This window comes from Leucopleurus acutus, assembly GCF_964270905.1.
Source record: "Leucopleurus acutus genome assembly, chromosome: 5".
Lineage (NCBI taxonomy): Eukaryota > Metazoa > Chordata > Mammalia > Artiodactyla > Delphinidae > Leucopleurus > Leucopleurus acutus.
This window is the reverse complement of record NC_139147.1, coordinates 83,663,245-83,685,219: the sequence shown is the minus strand read 5'-3', so window position 1 is coordinate 83,685,219 and position 21,975 is coordinate 83,663,245. Positions and strand designations below refer to the sequence as shown.

Below are 21,975 nucleotides of genomic sequence, written 5' to 3'. Positions count from 1 at the left end.
TCCAAGATACTTCCTTCTAATTCTTAATTAGCTACAGTTTTAACCTAGAAAGCAAAACCTAAAAATATCTTTCTGTATATGCCACTCACTGCCACGAAACATTACCTACCTTTTTGGGAAAATTTAGAAAATATTGCAGCTGTTATTTCAGACCCATGCCAGAGAGAAGATGCTCTTAACTTTTACCTGTTAACCAAGCAAGGAAAGGGGTAGGTAAGTAAGAGTAAATATTTAGCAGAGGTGCTAGAAGGCCAACATTAAAAAACAAGCACCTCTGAGTTCCAATCAGACCTTTCCATGTACTCAAACTATGTTAAATATAACAACGAACAGCAAGATTCCAGGGCAGCATTAGTGCTCTTCAAAAGAGACATATACCCGCTATTTACAAACTAGAGATATAAACCTTTATTTCACAACTTTGTCATAATTCATTTTCTAATGAGACATGTACTGGGGACATAGTTTAAAATACTGGGAAAGCTAGATGCTCAGTGTCTTCCAGGCAGGAGCAAAGATGTGGTCACTCCAGGGCCGATGCATTCCTAGGGCTTCAGGCAGCATGGACCAGTCGTACCAGTATTGTCCAACCCCAGTTTTACTTAGAGCCACCTCCTTTTTTGGGGCCGTTAGTCCTCATTTCATGCCAAATTTTCACTAGAGGCTCCCTGTTCTTCCAAATGAGTTCATGACCATAAGTAATATACCATCTGGGGAAAAGAAAAACAAACCAGGTCCAACATTCAAACAGTATGACATACAAATGCCAAGTACTACGATGATATCAAGCTGACATTTTAAAAACTGAATGTCACTGTCATTTACTATCCAGCATATTAAAAAAGCTGATTAATTTATTTAATGTAGATCAATGACTTACCTTTAATATACAGAAGACATGAAAGATGGAAATAGGATGGACCATGTGTGACTGCTCCAAAAATGTAAGTACTTCACACACACTACTTTTAATTCACCACAACCCTGCAAATCAAGTATCACTTTTCCCATTTACAAACATGAAGAAATCAAGTCTGAAAGAAAGTCATTTGCCCAAGGCGCTAACAGCTTTTAAGTGGTCAATCAAGCACTCACTAGCAGGTCAGAGTGATTCTAAGCCTGGACTCTTTTTATTATGTCAAGTGTAAGAAATGTCAGAATCAGAATTTACTAATAATGATGGCTATACTAATTTAAATGTCTCTCCTTCCTCACCTTCAGCCTGGCTACACAAAAGGATCCAAATTCTGCCCACCTTTTAAAATACAGCTCCAATCCCCATCCTCTGTTAAACATGCCTAAACAATGCCTAAAAGCAGCCTGAAGCAATAAGCCGAGGAAGCTGAAACACTGAGAGGTTTAGTAATTTAACTTGCTCAGGCTGCACAACTAGGAATGACCAAACTGAGACTAGAACCCAAATCTGACCCTGTAACCTGTGCTCTAACCACGGTGCTACACTTCAGCTTCTCGGGAGCATCTGCTTAAGCTGAGGAACACACAGGGAGTGAGATCAGAAGCCCAGGGCATGGGGTCTGCACGACCAGGAGCTCTACCCCAGTGCAGCACAGGCTGCGAGAAGCTCAAAGGCACCTGCCTCCCCGGAGAGCTTCCCTGGAGGAGGGGCATTTGGAATGGCTATTTTAAAAAGCTTCTGTTATTGAAACTTTTATTTTTACCCTGGTTTCCCCAAACAGATTTCATGTTCCCTGAGGCAGAAACTAGATTTTGATCTTTCATCTTAGACACCTGACTGAAAAAATGCTCTATTCAACTTAATTGATATCAGAATGGCAGTTTAATGTTTTAACATTTTTTTAATGTTTGGAGCATGTATTTTTTTGTATTACAAAGGGCTTGAATTGTACCTGAATCCTAATTCTCACTAAATATAGTTAACATTTAATCATAAAAAGTCACCATTAAAATTCTGAAAAATAATCAGTAAATTTACAGAAAGAAAAAAAGCATTTTAAAAACATGCAAATTAATAGGCATGTTTACAAAATTCTTTTGGCCTTAGAGTGACATTCTCTGGTGAACTTAAAACAAGAGAAAAAGGATCATCCTATGATTCAAATGCAATTATAAAACTCTTACAAGAAATGAAACACTCATCGGGAACTCTCCATTAGTAAAGTGTCTTCTCAAATCTTTTTAACCTACTTATTTCAAGCAAAGAGTCAAACACTTTAATCTTACAGGTACTTGTTTTGATTATACTCCTAAGTTCAAATGTAATTGGTCATTTGGTTAAATTAAAATTAGGAAAATATTTCAAACTGACTAATTTTTGAGGTATCTTTTTTTCTGTTTGTTTTTGGTAGCAGCCTCACAGTCTAGTGCTCAGTCTGAAACTCCAGCTCTGCAATGACTCACTGTGTGACCTTGGATAACTCCTTTCTTTAAGCAGTTTCCTTTCTGTAAGTTGGACTACCTCACAGGATGTTAAGAGTATTAAATTACTCCTTAGCGTAGGCACACAGCAAATACTCAATATATATTAGCTATCATTACTGCAGCAGTACAAGGTGAAGACCATAAAATGTGGTCAGGGACATAAAGTCAAAGCAATGTGCAGGAGGTTACTAACAGATCTTTACCTTTTCTAACATCTTTAATCTAGACTGAGGAATCTTCACCATTAAAGATGTTAGAAAAGATGAATTCTAGATATGACCAAGATCTAGTAAATGAAAGGAGTTGAAATTAGAAACAGCAAAGAGAAAGGACTCCTCTGCCTTTCAGATTCTGGACTTTAAAATACATTTGATCCAGTTTTCAGAACAGAAAAAGGTAATCTAATTATAGTTGAGAGGAATAAAAAACTGCCGGGGAAAAGAGCCTTTAAGTATACATGGAAGGAGCCAGGTAAATTTAGAGTTCATAAAACAAAACCCCTTTTCATCAGTCTTCATGTTTCTCATACTGTAATACCAGGTCAGTTTTTACTATTTATAATGGGCTGCTGTTAAAGCTCGAACTCACACATGCTATTCTTTAATCATCACTGAAAATTATAAATGGCATAATGGCATTTAGTTCCACCGCCTACTGGGCAAAACTGCTCCACTTAGAATAGATTTTTCTACTTTTTTTTTAAATTAAAAACCTAAGTTCCCATTGTTGTGAAACAAAGTAAAAACCAAATAAGGGTAAAAGGCAACATTATGCAAGAAAAGAGAGGCCATCAGGGATGCAGCATATCAGACAGACAACAGCTCTGCTGAAGGGCCTCTCACGGTCAGATGGACTCCAGAAGCCCTGAGGAAGTTCTATGACAGCATCGCTACAGCAATACTATGTTTTAGGCAAGGGTCCATTGCCTGAAGCACAAGTGGGAGATCTTGTAACCACAATGTAACTGTAATCACTGTGGTGTGACAGAGGCTGGGAGGGCTCTGGATCTGGGTTTATTAAATCTCTGCTCTGCTACTTAAGAGCTGTTTGACCTGGGGAAGATCACTTCTGAGCCTCAGTTTCCATCAGTGAAACAGGGGTAATAATTATGTAACGCAAGGTAACTAGCTCAGTGCCTGCAACATAACAGATGCTCAATAAGTATCAACACGAGTTTATGCCATCTGGCCTCTACTCCAGTCATGCAGCAGGCACCTGCACACTCATCGCAAGCAGAGGACCAGATCCACCCACTCAGGGTGTCTGCCCAGCACTGGTGAGGTCAGTGGTAGCCAGGTAGGGGAGCAGGGTAGGGACTGGGCAGGGGAGATGTGGCTTGAGAGTGGGGAAAGGAATACAGCACAGACTAGGGGGCTGGGCAACAGTCTCCATGAAGGACTAGGAATTTTGACAGTCATGAGTTCAGGTGACTCGAGGTTAAGGGGAGGGTAAAGGCACAGATGGTCTCCCTCTACAAATGACCGAGGCAGGGGCAGGGCCAACAGTCTCACGTTCCCATCTCATATGGTGAAGCTGCTCAAGACCAAAGCAAACCGTGTTGCGATTTCCTTGCCCTCCCAACCCCACCTGCCCTGCTTCCATCACAGAAGTAACTGCCTTATTCTGCCTTCCTTAGGGGTGGGGGGAGGGAGATGAGCTGAGAAAGCAGTGTAACAGTCAGTCATACTCAAACTTACATTCCAAAGAGAGCTCCCCCAAGATGTGCTGCATGATCAAAAAATTTCCATCCCAGGATCATTCCTGCTGTATCCACGGCAATAATGGCTTTTAGGGCCTGAAAGCCAGCAAAAGAGAACAGAACTGATACAACTTTGATTCCTCCAGCATTGACATTTCTAATTTAAGGGCAAGAATTCAGTCAATGTAAAAATATCACCACTGTCCCCAGCACTTCACTTCATAAAAATACTCACATTCCCTGCCGTGAACGTGAACATTGGAAGGAAGATAATGGCAAGCCTCCCTTCTGGGATCTTAGTGCAGACAGCTGCAAGGACAGTCATGATTGCGCCCGACTGCAAATTAACACATTGGGGAAAAAATGAAACTCTCATGTGCAACTGCTTAGTGACTATAACGTCTAAAGTAGAAATACTTTTTCCAGAAAGCTTACAAGCCACACATTTCTAGGTTAGCACAAAGTTAAAAAGCTTTCCGTTACTAACGTACAAAATATCAAAGGGACTCTAAGTCCGTGATATGGTAACCACCTGGCAAGGACTGAACTGCAGGCAATAAGATGTAACAACCAGCAATGTCAGCAGTTAATGAACTTCAGGGACAGTGTTATGTGTGGCACATGCATCATATCATTTAATGACTAAAAAAGGACTTCTCAAACTTCAACAAAACTCCTCGAGGGACTTCCCTGGTGGCGCAGTTGTTAAGAATCTGCCTGCCAATGCAGGGGACATGGGTTCTAGCCCTGGTCCAGAAGATCCCACGTGCGCGGAGCAACTAAGCCCGTGCGCTGTAACTACTGAGCCTGCACTCTAGAGCCCGTGAGCCACAACTACTGAGCCCACGTGCCACAACTACTGAAGCCCGCACGCCTAGAGCCTGTGCTCCACAAGAGAAGCCACCGCAATGAGAAGCCCGCGCACCACAATGAAGAGCAGCCCCCAGTCGCTGCAACTAGAGAAAGCCCACGTGCAGCAATGAACACCCAACACAACCAAATAAAGAAAGAAAATTAAAAAAAAACAAAAACAAAACTCCTCGAACCAGAGAGTGAGCATGAATTTGCCCAAAGAAACCCACACGTGTGGAATTTCTCCCAAATTTAATGCTTTACCATAAATCATGTGAAATTTGTATCCTACTTCATTATAACACTAAACATTTTCCTTAAAACGTTTGACAAATGTTCTGCTCCAGGAAAGCATGCCAAATTTATCTCATGGCTCTGCATGACACGCCCCCCCCCCATCACAGCATCCTCCCAGGGATACACATGCATCCACCTGCTTGAGAAGCACTTTCCCCAACAGCCTTGTATTTGAGAATAAAAATTGAAACTTAAAAACCTTATGACCAGTAAGTCAACCATTTCTTGTTATAATTGAAATTATAATTGCTGTATAGTTTTATCGTCTATTGTGTTTTTCCACATTGCTACATAACCTTCATAATTTAAATTGATAATGGCTATGAAATATCTCCTGGATAAATTATGATAATTTAACTAAACTTTCTTAATGTTACACATGTTCCTAATTCCTCTAAATGCTACAATACTTGAGAAATTGGATCATAATCCCTTGTTTACATTAAATCTCATGATAATCATTCATTCAAATACTTGAGTCCTACCAGGCACTATGCTAGATGATGGGGATGCAAAGGGGAACAAAATTGACAGTCCCTGCCTTAATGGAGCTTACAGACTGGCATGAAAGACATAAATGAGTAAAAACAACAAAATATAATCAGTTATGATGGGGAAGCACAGCAACTGCCAAACTGTTTTCCAAAGTGGTTTTAGTGTTTTACTTTCCTACCAGCAGTGTATGAGATTTCCAGTTCCTCCACATCCTCACCAACACTTGGTATGGTCAGTCTTTTAAATCTGTAATATAGGTTTATAGTGATATCTCAGTGTGGTTTTTATTTTCATTTTCCTAACAACTAATGATGTTCATCTTTTCACGTCCTTAGTTGCTATCCATACATCTTCTTTGAAGTGTCTGTTCAAACCTTTTGCCCATTCTTCTTGAATTTTTCTTTATATAGTCTAGACACAAGTCCTATATCAGACTTCTGACATGCAAATATTTTCTTTTAGCATGTATCTTGCCTTTTAACAGTGTCTTTGGAAGAGTATAAGTTTTTAACTTACATGAAGTCTGATTTATTAATTTGTGCTTTTTGGTCTCTCAACTATGAAATCTTTGCCTAAAATAAGGTCATAAAGAGTTTTTCCCTGTTTTCTTCTGTAAGTTTTTATTTTAGGTTTTACATTTAGGTCTGTTTCACTTTGAAAAAAACTCCAAAATACTCCTGAACCAGATTCACCAATTTTTAACATTCTGCCACATTTCACTTATCATTTTTTCTTTATATCCATACTATTTTTCCTGAACCATTTGAGCATAGGCTGCATATATCATACCCTTTTACCCCTAAATACTTCAGTGTACATTTCCTAAGAACTTGAATATCTTTATATATCCTACAATACAGTTCTCAATTTCAAGAAATTTTATACTGATATATTATACTTTCATTTAATCTATAAACATATTCCAGTTTTATCAATTGTTCCACTAATGCCCTTGCAGCTGTTTTTCCCCACGTATTGCATTTAGTTGCCATGTCTCCTTGGTCTCCTAAAAGCTGGACCATTTCCACAGCCTTTTTTTAAAAAAGGGGTCCATTTTCATTAAAAGCCTCTGACTAAAAAAGGTGAAAATAAAGAATCTCTGCATGGGGTAGGCTAAACATCTGTCTAAAAAGCAAGTTGTGGGAATTCCCTGGTGGTCCAGTGGTTAGGACTCTGCACTTCCACTGCCAGGGACCCAGGTTCAATCCTTGGGTGAGGAACTAAGATCCCGCAAGCCACATGGTGCGACCAAAAAATAAATAAATAAAATAAAATGTCATTTAAAAAAATAAAAAAGCAAGTTGCAATTTATTCAGACACATAAATATGTTTAATGTATAATAAGTACAATAAGTTATAGTCACAAAGAAACTGGCTTTACAGAGAAATGCACAGCTAATAATGCACAGCTAATTTCTTTAATATTTAAGTTTCTGAGGACTTTAGATGGAGAATATAATCATCTACGGAGAAGCAATTTAGAGGGTACAGGATTTCAGTGCTCTTCTTTCAATTCAGCTAACCAAATTATATTTGTTTCATTTGGGGGAAAAGTATAATTTTATTGGTTTTTTTCTCTCAGAAAATAAGGTCTCAACTTGATTTCTTCTGGGTTTTGTTGAGTTGACTTTTTTAGGTTTTATTTAAAAATCTAGGATACTCAAGTTGCACATCTTAAAGCCTGAAAGGTGAAGGGTTACTCTTTAACTTTCAAATTCTCAGTGACACTGACATCCACTCTGCTTAAATACAGTATATGCTGGTAGATTATAGTGGCAGATGTTGAAGTTCTAGCCAAAACAAATCTTTCAGAACAAATATAAATTTGGCCAGTATAACATGTTGCACCCTAGAGGAACCATGACCCAGCAAGTTTTGTGGGGAATCCCATCTTCTGAGGTAGTGCTGATATCCTTCCTTGAAAGCTGCTGTGATACATTAAGGACGTGGAGTGGGGAACCAGAGAAAGAGTGAACAAATTACGGAGGCTGTGTGTGCATGTGTGTGTGTCTTCACAAGGCAACAATGGCCCTGTGAAGGGAAGTCAGGATTTCTGAAGAACCTCGTGTGTTACTATTGCAGACTTACATAGGAGCCAGTTTGGTAAATATACAATAGCAGACAGTTGATCTTAAGTAAAGAATACAGAATTCTGACTCCTGACCTCCACTGCAAAATTAACATGTATCTCCAACACCCAGCCTATCCCTTTTAATATGTAGTTGACTTTGTTTCCTTGTTCTTTCATTTTTTTAGCCTAAGCCCTGGGTTGTCTTTGTCCACTTGCCTGAACTCATGTCTTAGGTTCTCCTTAGGAATATTAATGCTGTCCTTCCACCGTGTAGCTTCCCCAACCCATTCCTAGGAATGCAGCGTGAGCTGGTTTCCCTGTTTAGGCTGACTGGCAACTATATATTAAAGGGCTGCGGACTTCCGGGATGCCTGGGACTCATAACTCTTAAAAGTTTTAGTAATTCCTAAAATGTAAGATAATCCTTTATTCTGAAGCAACTCTTCACACAGAAGACCCTAAACAGTTGGCAATTAAGAGAGGTAGATGCTATTTTCCAGAAATAGCCTTTTTAATATAAAAAAGTAGGGACCTTTCCTTTTAATTATAGGGACAATCAGAGTCAATTATAGGTGCATCTTTTAGAAATTTTTCTCTTAGGTGTTTTTTTAACATCCTATTTTGAAATAATTTAAATCTTACAGAAAAGTTTGCAGGAATAGTACAAAGTACTCCCAAATCTTTAAACATAAAAAATAAAAGCAAGTTGGGTTTACTGAAGTATAAGTGACACACAAAAAACTGCACGTTTAAAGTTTATAATTAAGTTTTGACACATAAATACCTATGAAACCATGGCCACACTCAAGATTATGAGTGTGGCCCAAAAGTTCATCATCCCCCAAAGTTCCCTGGTGCTCCTCTGCAGTGCGTCCCTCCTGCTCCTCTCCCATTCCTAGGCTACAACTTCTCTAATTTCTGTTAAGATAGATTCACTTTGAGTTTTATATTAATGGAATAATACAGCATATACTCCTTTTTGTTGTTGTCTGGCTTCCTTTACTCTGTATAGTTATTTTGTAATTCACCCATGTGGTTGTATCAATAATTTATTCCCTTACATGGGTGAATAATATTCCATTGTATGGTTATACCATAATATGTATATTCATTCACCTGATGGACATTTGAGTTTTTTCTAGTTTTGGCTGTTACAAAAAAAGCTGTGAACATTTGTGTACAACGCTTTGTGTTCTTTCATTTCTCTTGGGTAAACACCTAGGAGTGAAATGGCCAGATCATATGGTAAATAGATTATTATCTCCATCTAAAGCACTCATTACAGAAATTTAAATATTAAAGAAAATTCTCATTAGCTGTGCATTTCTATGTAAAGTCAGTTTTTTTGTTATTAAATTTTATTTTAATTTCATTTTTCCTCTGACTTTATTTTTTTTAACATCTTTATTAGAGTATAATTGCTTTACAATGGTGTGTTAGTTTCTGCTGTATAACAAAGTGAATCCACTATACATATACATACATCCCCATATCTCCTCCCTCTTGCGTCTCCCTCCCACCCTCCCTTTCCCACCCCTCTAGGTGGACACAAAGCACTGAGTTGATCTCCCTGTGCTACGCAGCTCCTTCCCACTAGCTACCTATTTTACATTTGGTAGTGTATATAAAGTCAGTTTCTGTTTGACTATAATTTATTGTATTTATCATATTATTTTAAAGATAGGAGGCAGTTCCATTATCCTTCTAAAGTTTTCTCAAAGTGCCCTATATCTACATAGATTTAAATATATTTATGTGTCTGAATAAGTTGCAACTTGCTTTTTAGACAAATGTTTGGCATACCCCATGATTATTTTCACCCTTCCTAGTAGGAGGCTTTTAAGAATATAATAAAAATGAACCCTTCCTCCTCAGAAAAATTCATACATATTTTAGATATAATTTCAGGGACTCATGAACCCAAACCCATGTAGACCCTAGAGGTCTGCTTCTTTGATTAGAGGTAAAGATCTTTTATTCTCCACTAATAATTTGTTTATGTACACTGGTTATGAACTTGTAACCAATATGCACATATATTTTTATTTATTTCATAAGTAAACAATTTTCATTAAGTACTTTTATTAATATATAACCTTCATGTATCTATCATATAAAAAAAATTTTTTTTACACTATGAATTTTAAATGAATTTGCTCTAAGAGGCCTTCTGCTTCTACAAGCTACATACAGCTAAAAACCCTGGGCATTATATGTAAAACAAATATAAGATGACTCTAAAAGACTGAGAAAGGAAAGCAGCCCAGCTAGGAACCTTAGGACCCAAGGAATGACACAGTGGTGAGTTCCCTGGGTTTTCTTTTGGCCTCACGCTGCTCAGGCTGGGCTCTGGAGAAGCTCACAACCTGGAAACACCAATGAACTCAGACAAAATAGGCCTGTACCAAAAAATGCTCTCTCTAGCCAAAGGACTAAGAAAGCATAGCCTAGCAAGACACAAACTTTTAGACAATAACCACTTTACTCCAGCCAAACACCACAGAAACAACTGTGGCCCCATCTCCATCAGCAAAAGCTGAGTGGAGAGCCTGGACTTCCAGCCTTACAGACTGTAATGAGGTGTCCCACTGTCCCTGACAGGGTGGTGTCAGTGGGGGTCACACAGGCAGCAGTAATAAGGCACTCCTCCTCCTCCTAGCCAGGGCTGTATCAGTAAAGGTCTCCTGGGGAGCCCAAACTCCCCGCCCTGCAGCAACAAGAGCTCTTCCCCCGCAGTGTCAAAGGAGACTGGGGAACGTGGACTGCCTCACTCGCCTGGCAGTAGCAATCACAGCACTGTCAGAGGCAGCCTGCTAAACAGCAGATTTAATTAAGATTAAAGTCTCATAACATAATATCCGAAATGTCCAGGTTTCATTTAAAAATCACTCGTCAGGGAATTCCCTGGTAGTCCAGCGGTTAGGACTTGGCACTTTCAATGTCATGGCCAAGGTTCGATCCCTAGTCAGGGAACTAAGATCCTGCAAGCTGTGAGGCGTGGCCAAATAAATAAATAAAATAAAAACCACTCATCATACCAAGAACCAGAAAAATCTCAACTTGAATGAGAAAAGACAATTAATAGATACCAACATCAAGATGACACAGATACTAGAATTATCTAACAAGCATTTTAAAACAGCCATCATAAAAGTGGTTCAACAAGCAATTACAAACATGCTTGAAATAAGTAAAAAACAGCAAAGAAATAGAAAGGCTCAAAGAAATAGGAGATACCAAGAACAATGTAAACTTTAGAATGAAAAATACAATAACCTAAATAAAAATACTGAATGGCTCAAGCAGAATGGAAAGGACAGAAAATAATCAGTTACCTTGAGACAGAATAGCAATTACCCAATCTGAACAACAGAGAAAAAACAGACTTTACAAAAAGTTAATGGAGTTTCAGGGACCCATGAAATAACAAACTATCTAACATCATGTCATCAGAGTCCCAGAAGGAGAAAAGAAAAAGGGTGAGGCTGAAAAAGTATCTGAAGAAATGGCTGAACATTTCCCAAAAGACATAAACCTATAGATTCAAGAAACTGAGTGAACCACAAACAAGATAAACACAGATATCCATGACAAGACATATAGTCAAACTTCTGAAACTAAAGACAATGGAAAAAGTCTAGAAAGTAGTAAGAGAAATGACACCTTACCTATAGGGGAAAAGCTATTTGAACAACAAAGAATTTCTCTTCAGAGACTATGGAGGCCAAAAAAAGTAGCACATTTTTCAACTGCTGAAAGAACTGTCAGCCTGGAATTTTATATCCAATGAGAATATCCTTCAGAAATGAAGGGTAGAAAAAAAATGAAAAAAGAAAAAAAAATTGAGAATCTGTCACCAGCAGACCTAACTGGCTAGTGGCTAAAGGAATGGCTAAGAGAAGTTTTCTAAACAATGAAATGATATAAGGAGGAAATCTTGGAACATCAGAAAGAAAGAACAATGGAAAAAGTAAAAATTGAGTGTAAATACAATAGACTGTCCTTCTCTCTTGGAATTTTCTAACTTACGTTTAATGGCTGAAGCAAAAATTACAACAGTGATATTTTAAATGTATGTAGAGGAAATATTTAAGATGATTATAATTTGGGGAAGGTATGCGGACAAAAAGCAAGGTAAGGCTCACTTCACTCAAACTGGTAAAATGATACCACCAGTAGGCTGTGGTAAGTGATATATAGACTGTAGTACCCAGAGCAGCCACTAAAAAGTTATACAAAGAGAAACACTCCAGAACACTATAGATAAATCAAAATGGAATTCCAAATGAATCTGCACTAGTGATCATTTTATTTCACTTGCAACCTTGTAAGAGACTGAAGATATTTTCCTAAGCACAAGAATTCAGTTTATGTACAAGTTAGACCAGTGATGAGTTAAATCAATGAAGTTACAGCAAGCAGGTTATCATAACGTTGGTGAGCAAATTCAGCCTATGATAAACTATTTACAAACATAACCATACAAAATCTATGGGATGCAGTAAAAGCAGTCCTTAGAGGGAAGTTCATAGCAATACAGGCCTTCTTCTTTTTTTTTTTTTTTTTTGCGGTACACGGGCCTCTCACTGTTGTGGCCTCTCCTGTTGCGGAGCACAGGCTCCGGACACACAGGCTCAGTGGCCATGGCTCACGGGCCCAGCCGCTCCGCAGCATGTGGGATCTTCCCGGACCAGGGCACGAACCCGTGTCCCCTGCATCGGCAGGCGGACTCTCAACCACTGCGCCACCAGGGAAGTCCCCAGGCCTTCTTTAAGATATAAGAAAACTCTCAAATAATCTCAAATCTAACCCATCACCTAAAAGAATTAGAAAAAGAACAAAAACCTAGTCAGCAGAAGGAAGGAGACATTAAAGATCAGAGAGGAAATAAATAAAACAAAGATTAAAAAAAACAACAGGACAAAACCCAATAAAATCAAGAGCTGGTTCTTTTAAAGGGTAAACAATTGACAAAACTCTGGCCAGGTTCACCAAGAAGAAAGGAAAGAAGACCTAAATAAACAAAATATGAAAGAGGAGAAATCACAACTGATACCACAGAAATACAAAAAACCATAAGAGAATACTATGAATGATTATATGCCAACAAACTTGACAATCCAGAAGAAATGGACAACTTTTTAGAAACATACAGCCCACCTAACCTGATTCAAGAAAAAATAGGTAACTTGAACAGATCACTAGACACGAAACAGAATCTGTAACTAAGAAAACTCCCTGCAGAGAGAAGTCCAGGACCAGATGGCTTCACTGGGTAATTCTACTAAACATACAAAGAAGAACTTGTACTGCTCCCTCTCAAACTCTTCCAAAAGACTTAAGAGGAAAGAACCCCCCAAAGACATGCTATAAAGCCACCCTGATACCAAAACCAGACAAAGACACTACCAAAAAAGAAAATTACAGGCCAATATCTTTGCTGAATACAGACACAAAAATTCTCAACAAAATATTAGCAAACTGAATCCAACAACACATAAAAAAGGTCATACACCATGACCAAACTGGATTCATCCTAGGGTCACAAGGATGGTTTAACATATGCAAATCAACCAATGTGATTACACCACCACAAAAAATGGAAGGACAAAAACCACATGGTCATCTCAATAGATGCAGAAAAAGCATTTGATAAAATTAAACACCTATTTGTGATAAAAAAAAAAAACCTTACAAAAATGAGTACAGAGGGAAATCTCAACATAATAAAAGGTATTTATGACAAACCCACAGCCAATATAATATAATGGTGAAAAGCTGAAAGCATTCCTGCTAAAATCTGGAACAAGACAAGGATGTCCACTCTCACCACTTCTCTTCAACATAGTATTGGAAGTCCTAGCCTCAGCAATCAGACAAGAAATAAAAGGTATTCAAATTGGCAGGGAAGAGGTAAAACTGTCATTATATGTAGATGACATACTACATATAGAAAACCCTAAAGACTCCACACAAAAACTACTAGAACTGATAAACGAATTCAGCAATGTAGCAGGATACACGATTAACATACAGAAATCGGTTGCATTTCTTTACAATAACAATGAAATATCAGAAAGGGAAACAATCCCTTTTAAAATTGCATAAAAAAATAAATAAAGGACTTAGGAATAAACCTCACCAAGGAGGTGAAAGACTTATATACTGAGAACTACAAAACATTAAGAGAGGAAATTAAAGATGATTCAAAGAAATGGAAAGATATCCCATGTTCTTGGATTGGAAGAATTAATACTGTTAAAATGGCAATACTACCCAAAACAATCTACAGATTTAATTCGATCCCTATCAAATTACCCATGACATTTTTCACAGAACTTGAACAAATCATCCTAAAATTTACATACAACCATAAAAGACCCAGAATTGCCAAAGCAATCCTGAGGAAAAAGAACAAAGCAGGAGGCATAACCCTCCCAGACTTCAGACAGTACTACAAAGCTACAGAAATCAAAACAGTGTAGTACTGGCACAAAAAGAGACATACAGCTCAATGGAACAAAACAGGAAGCCCAGAAAAAACCCCACACACCTACAGTCAATCTTCAACAAAGGAGGCAAGAATATAACATGGGAAAAGGATAGTCTCTTCAGCAAGTGGTGCTGGGCAAGTTGGACAGCTGCACGTAAATCAATAAAGTTAGAACACACCCTCACACCATGCACAGAAATAAACTCAAAATGACTTAAAGACTTAAACAAAAGATATTATACGATAAAACTCCTAGAAGAGATCATAGGCAAAACATTCTCTAACATAAATTGTACCAATGTTTTCTTAGGTCAGGCTCCCAAGGCAACAAAAATAAAAACAAAAATAAACAAATGGGACCTAATCAAACTTACAAGCTTTTGCACAGCAAAGGAAACCATAAACAAAATGACAAGACAACCTAAGGAATGGGAGAAAATATTTGCAAATGATGCGACCGACGAGGGCTTAATTTCCAAAATATACAAACGGCTCATACAATTCAATAACAACAAAAAAACCCAATTGAAAAATGGGCAGAAGACCTAAATAGACTTTTCTTCAAAGGAGAAATACAAATGGCCAGTAGACACATGAAAAGATGCTCAACATTGCTAATTATTAGAGAAATGCAAATCAAAACTACAATGAGGTACCACCTCACACCGGTCATAAAGGCCAACATTAAAAAGTCTACAAATAACAAATGCTGGAGAGGGTGTGGAGAAAAGGGAATCCTCTTATACTGTTGGTGAGAATGTAGATTGGTGCAGTCACTATGGAAAACAGTATGGAGGTTCCTCAAAAAACTAAAAATAGAGTTGCCATATGATCCAGCAATCCCACTCTTTGGCACACACCCAGACAAAACTAATTCGAAAAGGTACATGCACCACTATGTTCATAACAGCACTATTTACAACAGTCAAGACATGGAAACAACCTAAATGTCCATCGACAGGGGAATGGATAAAAATGTGGTGTGTATAAACATACACACACACACACACACACAGGAATATTACTCAGCCATCAAAAAGAATGAAATAATGCCATTTGCAGCAACATGGATGGACCTAGCAATTACCATACTAAGTCAGAAGGAGAAAGACAAATATCATATGATATAACTTATATATGGAATCTAAAATATGATACAGATCAACATATCTATGAAACAAAAACAGACTTACAGATACAGAGAACAGACTTGTGGTTGCCAAGGGGAAGGCAGGGTAGGGGAGGGAAGGAATGGGAGTTTGGGGATTAGCAGAGGCAAACTATTATATATAGGATAAACAACAAGGTCATACTGTATAGCACAGGGAATGAATATAATAATAACCAATAACTAGTAAGAAGTTCCATTTTTAAATGAGATTCAGAATACGCAGAGCTCTAACTAAACAAAACCCTTACCAAAATCTAGTCAGTATTCTTGCTCCTTTGTGCCACTGTTAATTGACAAATATTCTTTAACAATCTTCATCTTTCAAAGGCAATAAGACCAATACTTTATATTTTCTATCACAATTTTGTCAACAGTATTTTTTTCTCCAGATTTCTCATTAAAAAAACCATATACCTGGTGATTTAGTTTTCCTTCATTTTAACCAAGAATGAATGAAAGTATTTGGGGCTAATAATTTTATCCTGCCATGGCTCTACAGGATTTTGATGACTGAATAGAAACCACCATTTCCACCTTTCTTACTACATGTTCCTTACTATGCTAAGCACTCTAAACACACTTGCATTGCAAATGAGAAATAGGTATGTTACCCCCATTTTATATGGGGAAGCAGGTTCAGAGAGGTTAAGTAATAAGTCCTGGAAATCATGAGTAAGTGGCAGAGCTGGGATTCAAACTCAGTCTAATTCCAAATGCCATGCCACCACACTCTATTCATGAACTTCAGTTTCCTATCTGTAAAATGGGAATACCACTTGTCTGAGGGCACATCAAAATGCCTTCCCAGATCCTCCGAAGTAATGAGAAAAGTCTTCCCACCCTCAGAACCCCCAATGTCCTCTAGAGACTACTGAGCCCTTTCAGTGTACATTATATGTGTATAATGTTTTCTCCCCAACTAAACTAAACTTGAAAGTCAGAGACCATTTCTGAGTCATCCTAGTGGTCTTCACTGCCTTCACAAAACAGGTGCTTAGTTGGCAAATGAGGTAGAATTTGAGATATATAAATTATATTGACATCAAATTTTATATAGAAAACAAACATTCCACGAAGAAAAAAAGGTGGGGCGTGATTAAGTTAAGAAAGCATAAAGGTCATAGGACAAGATACAGGCCTCATTGGGAAAATTAAGTAGACACAAATCTGAGGAACACACAAATTATGGAATGGTTATTTTACATAAGGATTCTTTTCCAAAACTGAACCTTCTTACAGTTTCTTTAAATGTGAAATTCTCTATTTGAATACATTTAAGTGCATTGGATACATTTAAGTGTATGTAACTATGCAAAAATTGAATGTGTAGTTTTTAAAGAAATATTATGTAAAGATTTCCATGTGCCTAGAAATCTGTCATTAAACTCAAAAGAAAACACAATTGTAATTTTTTAAAATCATCCAGAAATAACTGAGGGCAGGAATTTTGATATCTTACTCACTGGATGTATCCTCAGCCTCTAGTAAGTACAGTGCCTAGTAGTCTAATCTGCATAGCACTCAAATATTGACCAAAGAGGAGGACACAGTATCAGATTCAAATCTCTAATTACTCAGAATTTTCCAATGCTAGATTAGGCTCTCCAGTTTATGGGGATTGCATACCCACTATTCTGAGTACTCCTCATGATATACACGCTGTGCCAGTTAAGTATATATAAATGACCAATGGTTAAAAGCTATAACCTGAAATTTATAAGGCTTTACAAATGTATAGATTCTAAATTAGATGTCGCTTAGTTAATAGTATTGTTTAAATATTAATATTTTGGCATTGATAGTTGTACTGTGGTTCTGTAGTTAATAGTAGGGTTAAGGGTATATAGGAACCCTTTGTACTAATTTTGCAACTTTCTTGTAATTCTAAAATTATTTCAAAATGAGGCAAAAAATTTTAGTTAGAAATACTTACTGCACCAAGTGATGGTCCATATCTTCCTGTGGCAACTTTACACACATAACTAACAAAATTGGAAATAACACCTAAGAAATAAATCACATTTCAGTAATTTTAGTGAGGTATAAAAATGGCTTCCATTTCTGACCTCCACCCCACAGAGACTAACAATGTTGGGTTTCTACCCAGGTCACTACAAGGTGCAGGCATAGATACTTATCCTGCCTGTTGCTTCAGATATATTACAGGGAAAGCAAAGTCTGACCCACTGTACCACTTACTGAGTAACAGAGGGTCATTCACTTTACCTTGTAGTTATCATTTTCCTCAACTACACTGTATGAAGAAAGACTAGTTCCCAAGCTCACCAACTGTCTGGGAATTCTCTGGACTGCACTCTAAACACTAAATCAGAACCTCTGGAGTGGGACCAGGGAGTCTATATTTTACCCAGCTTGCCAAATGAATGTGTTGCAGATCTAGACTAGATGATCCTTTACAGGTCCCTTTGGCACCAATGTCATCTGAACTGAGTATGGCTAACTTTAAAAAGCAACTTTCTATAGAGCAGGAATTAATGGCACTTGAAACAGACCCTTTGTACCTACAACATTAGTGCTAGGGGAAAGAACTACACACTTAACTTATTAGGCCAAAGATACTGCTCAGCTTCTGTTTTGAGGACTAGATGCATGTGAGTATTTAATTAACACTGATTAAGTACCCACTCTGGGCCTTGTGGTAGGTGCTTTTATTTTATCCCTTCTACAACCCCATGTCATGAGAGTAAGCAGTTTTATCCTCAGAGAGTATATATAGTCTTTTCTGCAACATCACACAGCTGGTAAGCAGAAACAGGATCTGAACCTAGGTCTTCCATCTCCAAGCTTAGTGTCTTTTCACTACATATATCTGCCAGCTGTACTGTTTTTAAATGAAGGGATTTTAGGAATAAATTTTTACACTTTATGGTTTGAATTAAGTACATTTTGCAAACAAAGTAAAAAAAATTTTTTTGAGATAAGTAAAATATAATCAACTAACTGCCAATTTAGCAGCATCTAGGAACCGGGAATCCTGCACTATCATTTACTAGTGAAATAAGGAAATGATGCTACCTCCAGGATGACTTGAGTGGTTCCATGCTAATATATGCTTGCAACAAAGAATGAACTAATTCTTGACAATCTTATTGGATAGCTAATCGAAAGTTTTCTGAAAACTGAACACACTTGGGAAATGAGCGTTAAGGTTATTTAACACAGATCCAGATGATTGAGGCAGCCCGGAAGTCTGGGAACCACTAATCTATAAAATGATGGGCCTGAGCTGAAGAAACCAAGGCCTAGGGAGATAAAAATGACATGCTTAAACACTACACCAGTTTGTATCCTTCTCTATATACAATCTGAGAAACAAATATGTACTGAGCACTTACGGAATATAGAATACGGCTATAATCATTCCCTTTGTCCCTTCTCCAGATAGGGGAGAACACTTACACTCTGAAAGGGCCTGAGATGAAAGCTTGTTACCTGCAGATAAGTACACTGCCATGAACTGCTCTTGACCGAGAATGTTCACTATGCTGGAGGAGAAGCTCCACAAGACGTACATATTTGCTGCCATGTGAAACAAGGAGAAATGACTGAACGTTGACAGCAACATTGGAGAACAAAGGACCTCTACAAGAGAAAGAAAAAGTCTTGTAATTGTGGAACACACAGCCAGTAAAAATGATCCATTTTAGATTTTTTCATTATTATTATGACACAAACATGAGAAACAAACCAGAGCTAGTTAAAAGATTGGATAAGATGGTTTAAGACAGCTTTTTACCACTTGAAAAATGCTATCTTAAATCTCAGAGATTTTCTACTTAGTAAGCAACCAATAAAGATTCTCAGGTCAATGAAAGCAACTTGTCCTATAGAAAAAGTTAGTTAGAAAAAAGAATTTGTAAATTATTTCAATTAAAGAAATAAAATTGTATATAATAGTCTCTTCAAAGAGTAAACTTGTAGTGATCACAGATCTTAAATCACTAAAAAATATTTAGATTATCTACTATGTGCAAAGTACATTTTAGGTGCCTTGACACAGCTGTAAGAGAAATGAGGTTCCTGTCCTCCAAGAGTTTACAGCCTACCCTCCAGATTTTGCTTACAATTATTGACAAGTAAATCATCTTTTTTATAGCACTTCAATTACCATAAAGCATATTTCTTCCATTTTACCTCTACCTCAAAATAAAATCACACAAGTTAGACTTACTTGAGGCTGGACTGGATGTGAAATATCTGATCATCGTCCGCTGTAGAGAAGGTACTCTCCACAAACAAAATACAAAAACATTTGCAGCTATGATACCTACAAAATAAACATTTATAATTTAGGGAAGTTAAAAATAAAAGCAAAGAAAGTCTGATCAAAAGTCCACCCAAGGGGGCTTCCCTGGTGGCGCAGTGGTTGAGAGTCTGCCTGCCGATACAGGGGACACGGGTTCGTGCCCCGCTCCGGGAGGATCCCACATGTTGCGGAGCGGCTGGGCCCGTGAGCCATGGTCGCTAAGCCTGCGCGTCCAGAGCCTGTACTCCGCAACAGGAGGCCACAATAGTGAGAGGCCCGCGTACCTCAAAAAAAAAAAAAAAAGGTCCACCCGAGGGACTTCCCTGGCATTCCAGTGGTTGAGAATTCGCCTTCCAATGCAGGGGGGTGCGAGTTCAATCCCTGGTCGGGGAGCTGGGATGCCGCATGCCTTGCAGCCAAAACACCAAAAAACATAAAACAGAGGCAGTGTTGTAGCAAGTTCAATAAAGACTTTAAAAGTGGTCCTCATCAAAAAAAAAAAAAAAAAAAATCTTAAAAAAAAAAAGAAGTCCACCCAAATAAGATTTTCTACCACATTATTTAAGAGTATTATATACTTGGGGGGGCTGGGGGGAAGTAAGCTAAGAAAAGTAAGTGAAATCAATGTTTCTGAGTATCAAAACTGTCACAGGTTGGTAAAGTCAGAAAATTCCTGGAAAATGCTCTAGGAGCTAACTTCCTTCACTCAGATCCATATTTTACTCCTTCAGAACAGTTCACTCTTCTCAATAAATAATCAGATCTATAATTATTGCTTGAAAATGGCCAAGGCAAAGGCAGAAGTAATGTACAGAATTAGGTTCTTTGGCCAAGAGTCAAAAAGCTACAGAACATCGCTTCTTTTTCCACAGGGAATGGTATGCTTCTTTAACTTCTGGACAGCTTGTGGAAACACCTATGGATCATCCATATAGGGACTTCCCCGGTGATCCAGCGGTTAAGACTTCGTGCTTCCACTGCAGGGGGCGCGGGTTCAATCCCTGGTCAGGGAACTAGGATCCCAGGATCCCACATGCTGCTTGGCACGGCCAAAAAACTTTTTTAAAAAAGTCATCTGTGAAGATGAAGATCCACATGTCTGAGAAAAATGCTCATTAGATAAGAATTCAGTAATAGTCTGGAAGACTTTTGCAACTGCTTTTGAAAATATGTCTACATGTAGGAGTTGGGTGACTTTTATTTTTCTGCAAGAACTGATGTTGCTAGAACTACCACTAAATTGAGTAAGTTTATTTACTGCTAAAATGTGACTAAATAGTTAATTTTAGGGAAGAAATTAAGTTATTCTTAAAAACTACAAATTTTTAAAAGATACATTAATTTTAGGTACCACAACTCCTTACACATAGTAGGCACTTATCTACTTGAATTAAAGAAATTTAAACGTGTATTCACTCATCCTGTCTCTTTAGGCAACAGGCAACTAGCCGTTTCAACTTCTTCAACGATAATAAGGACTGATTCCAGCAACATTCTGGTAAAATAATTTATTTTAGAAGATATTCACTGTACAGTCCCTGCCAGCTGCTACATCTTGGAGTTTTCCTTTGGCTCCCATATTTCTGCACTCTGTAAGACTCTCAGCCATCCACTGGTATTCCTAGTCTCTCTAGTTTTTGCTCTCCCACTTAAAGAGTTAGAATCTATGAAAAATGGTAGTTTCCTTTCCAAAGACATTTTTTCCCATTTTAATATCTGAAATCAGGATGCATTTTACGATTGGTGGTGTGTCCAATGAACTGGTAGTATCTTTCCTTTCTTCATAGCACACTGAATGGTGTTTTACTGCATTTAACTGAACTGATCCTATCAATTTTATCAGATGCCCTACTAGTGAGGACTGTGACTGTGATTATGACAGCTATTTTACCATTTGCCTTTAGAAAAAATTTTTTTATCTTTCTTTTTAAAAAAATTTCTTTCTTTTATTTTTGACTGTGTTGGGTCTTCGTTGCTACGCACTGGCTTTCTCTAGTTGCGGCGAGCAGGGGCTACTCTTCGTTGCAGTGCACGGGCTTCTTATTGCGGTGGCTTCTCTTGTTCTGGACCATGGGCTCTATGCATACGGCTTCAGTAGTTGTGACATGCGGGCTCAGTAGTTGTGGCACACGGGCTTAGTTGCCCTGTGGCATGTGGGATCTTCCCAGACCAGGGCTCGAACCCGTGACCCTGCATTGGCAGGTGGATTCTCAACCACTGCACCACCAGG

At 38.0% G+C, this 21,975-nt stretch overlaps 1 protein-coding gene across 1 annotated transcript in view; it reads right to left on the bottom strand.

The window, feature by feature from the left end:
- Positions 1-411: 411 nt before the first annotated feature.
- The window catches only part of PARL (presenilin associated rhomboid like), a gene marked incomplete at its 5' end in the record, with an annotated part of 64,696 nt that continues 43,132 nt past the window's right edge, over positions 412-21,975 (bottom strand). Inside the window, 6 exons of the mRNA XM_082840162.1 lie at positions 412-710; positions 4,098-4,195; positions 4,335-4,436; positions 17,412-17,482; positions 18,932-19,081; positions 19,671-19,766. Of these exons, the coding sequence (XP_082696288.1) occupies positions 599-710; positions 4,098-4,195; positions 4,335-4,436; positions 17,412-17,482; positions 18,932-19,081; positions 19,671-19,766 (629 nt within the window). The 3' untranslated portion in view covers positions 412-598. The remainder of the gene's footprint in view (positions 711-4,097; positions 4,196-4,334; positions 4,437-17,411; positions 17,483-18,931; positions 19,082-19,670; positions 19,767-21,975) is intronic.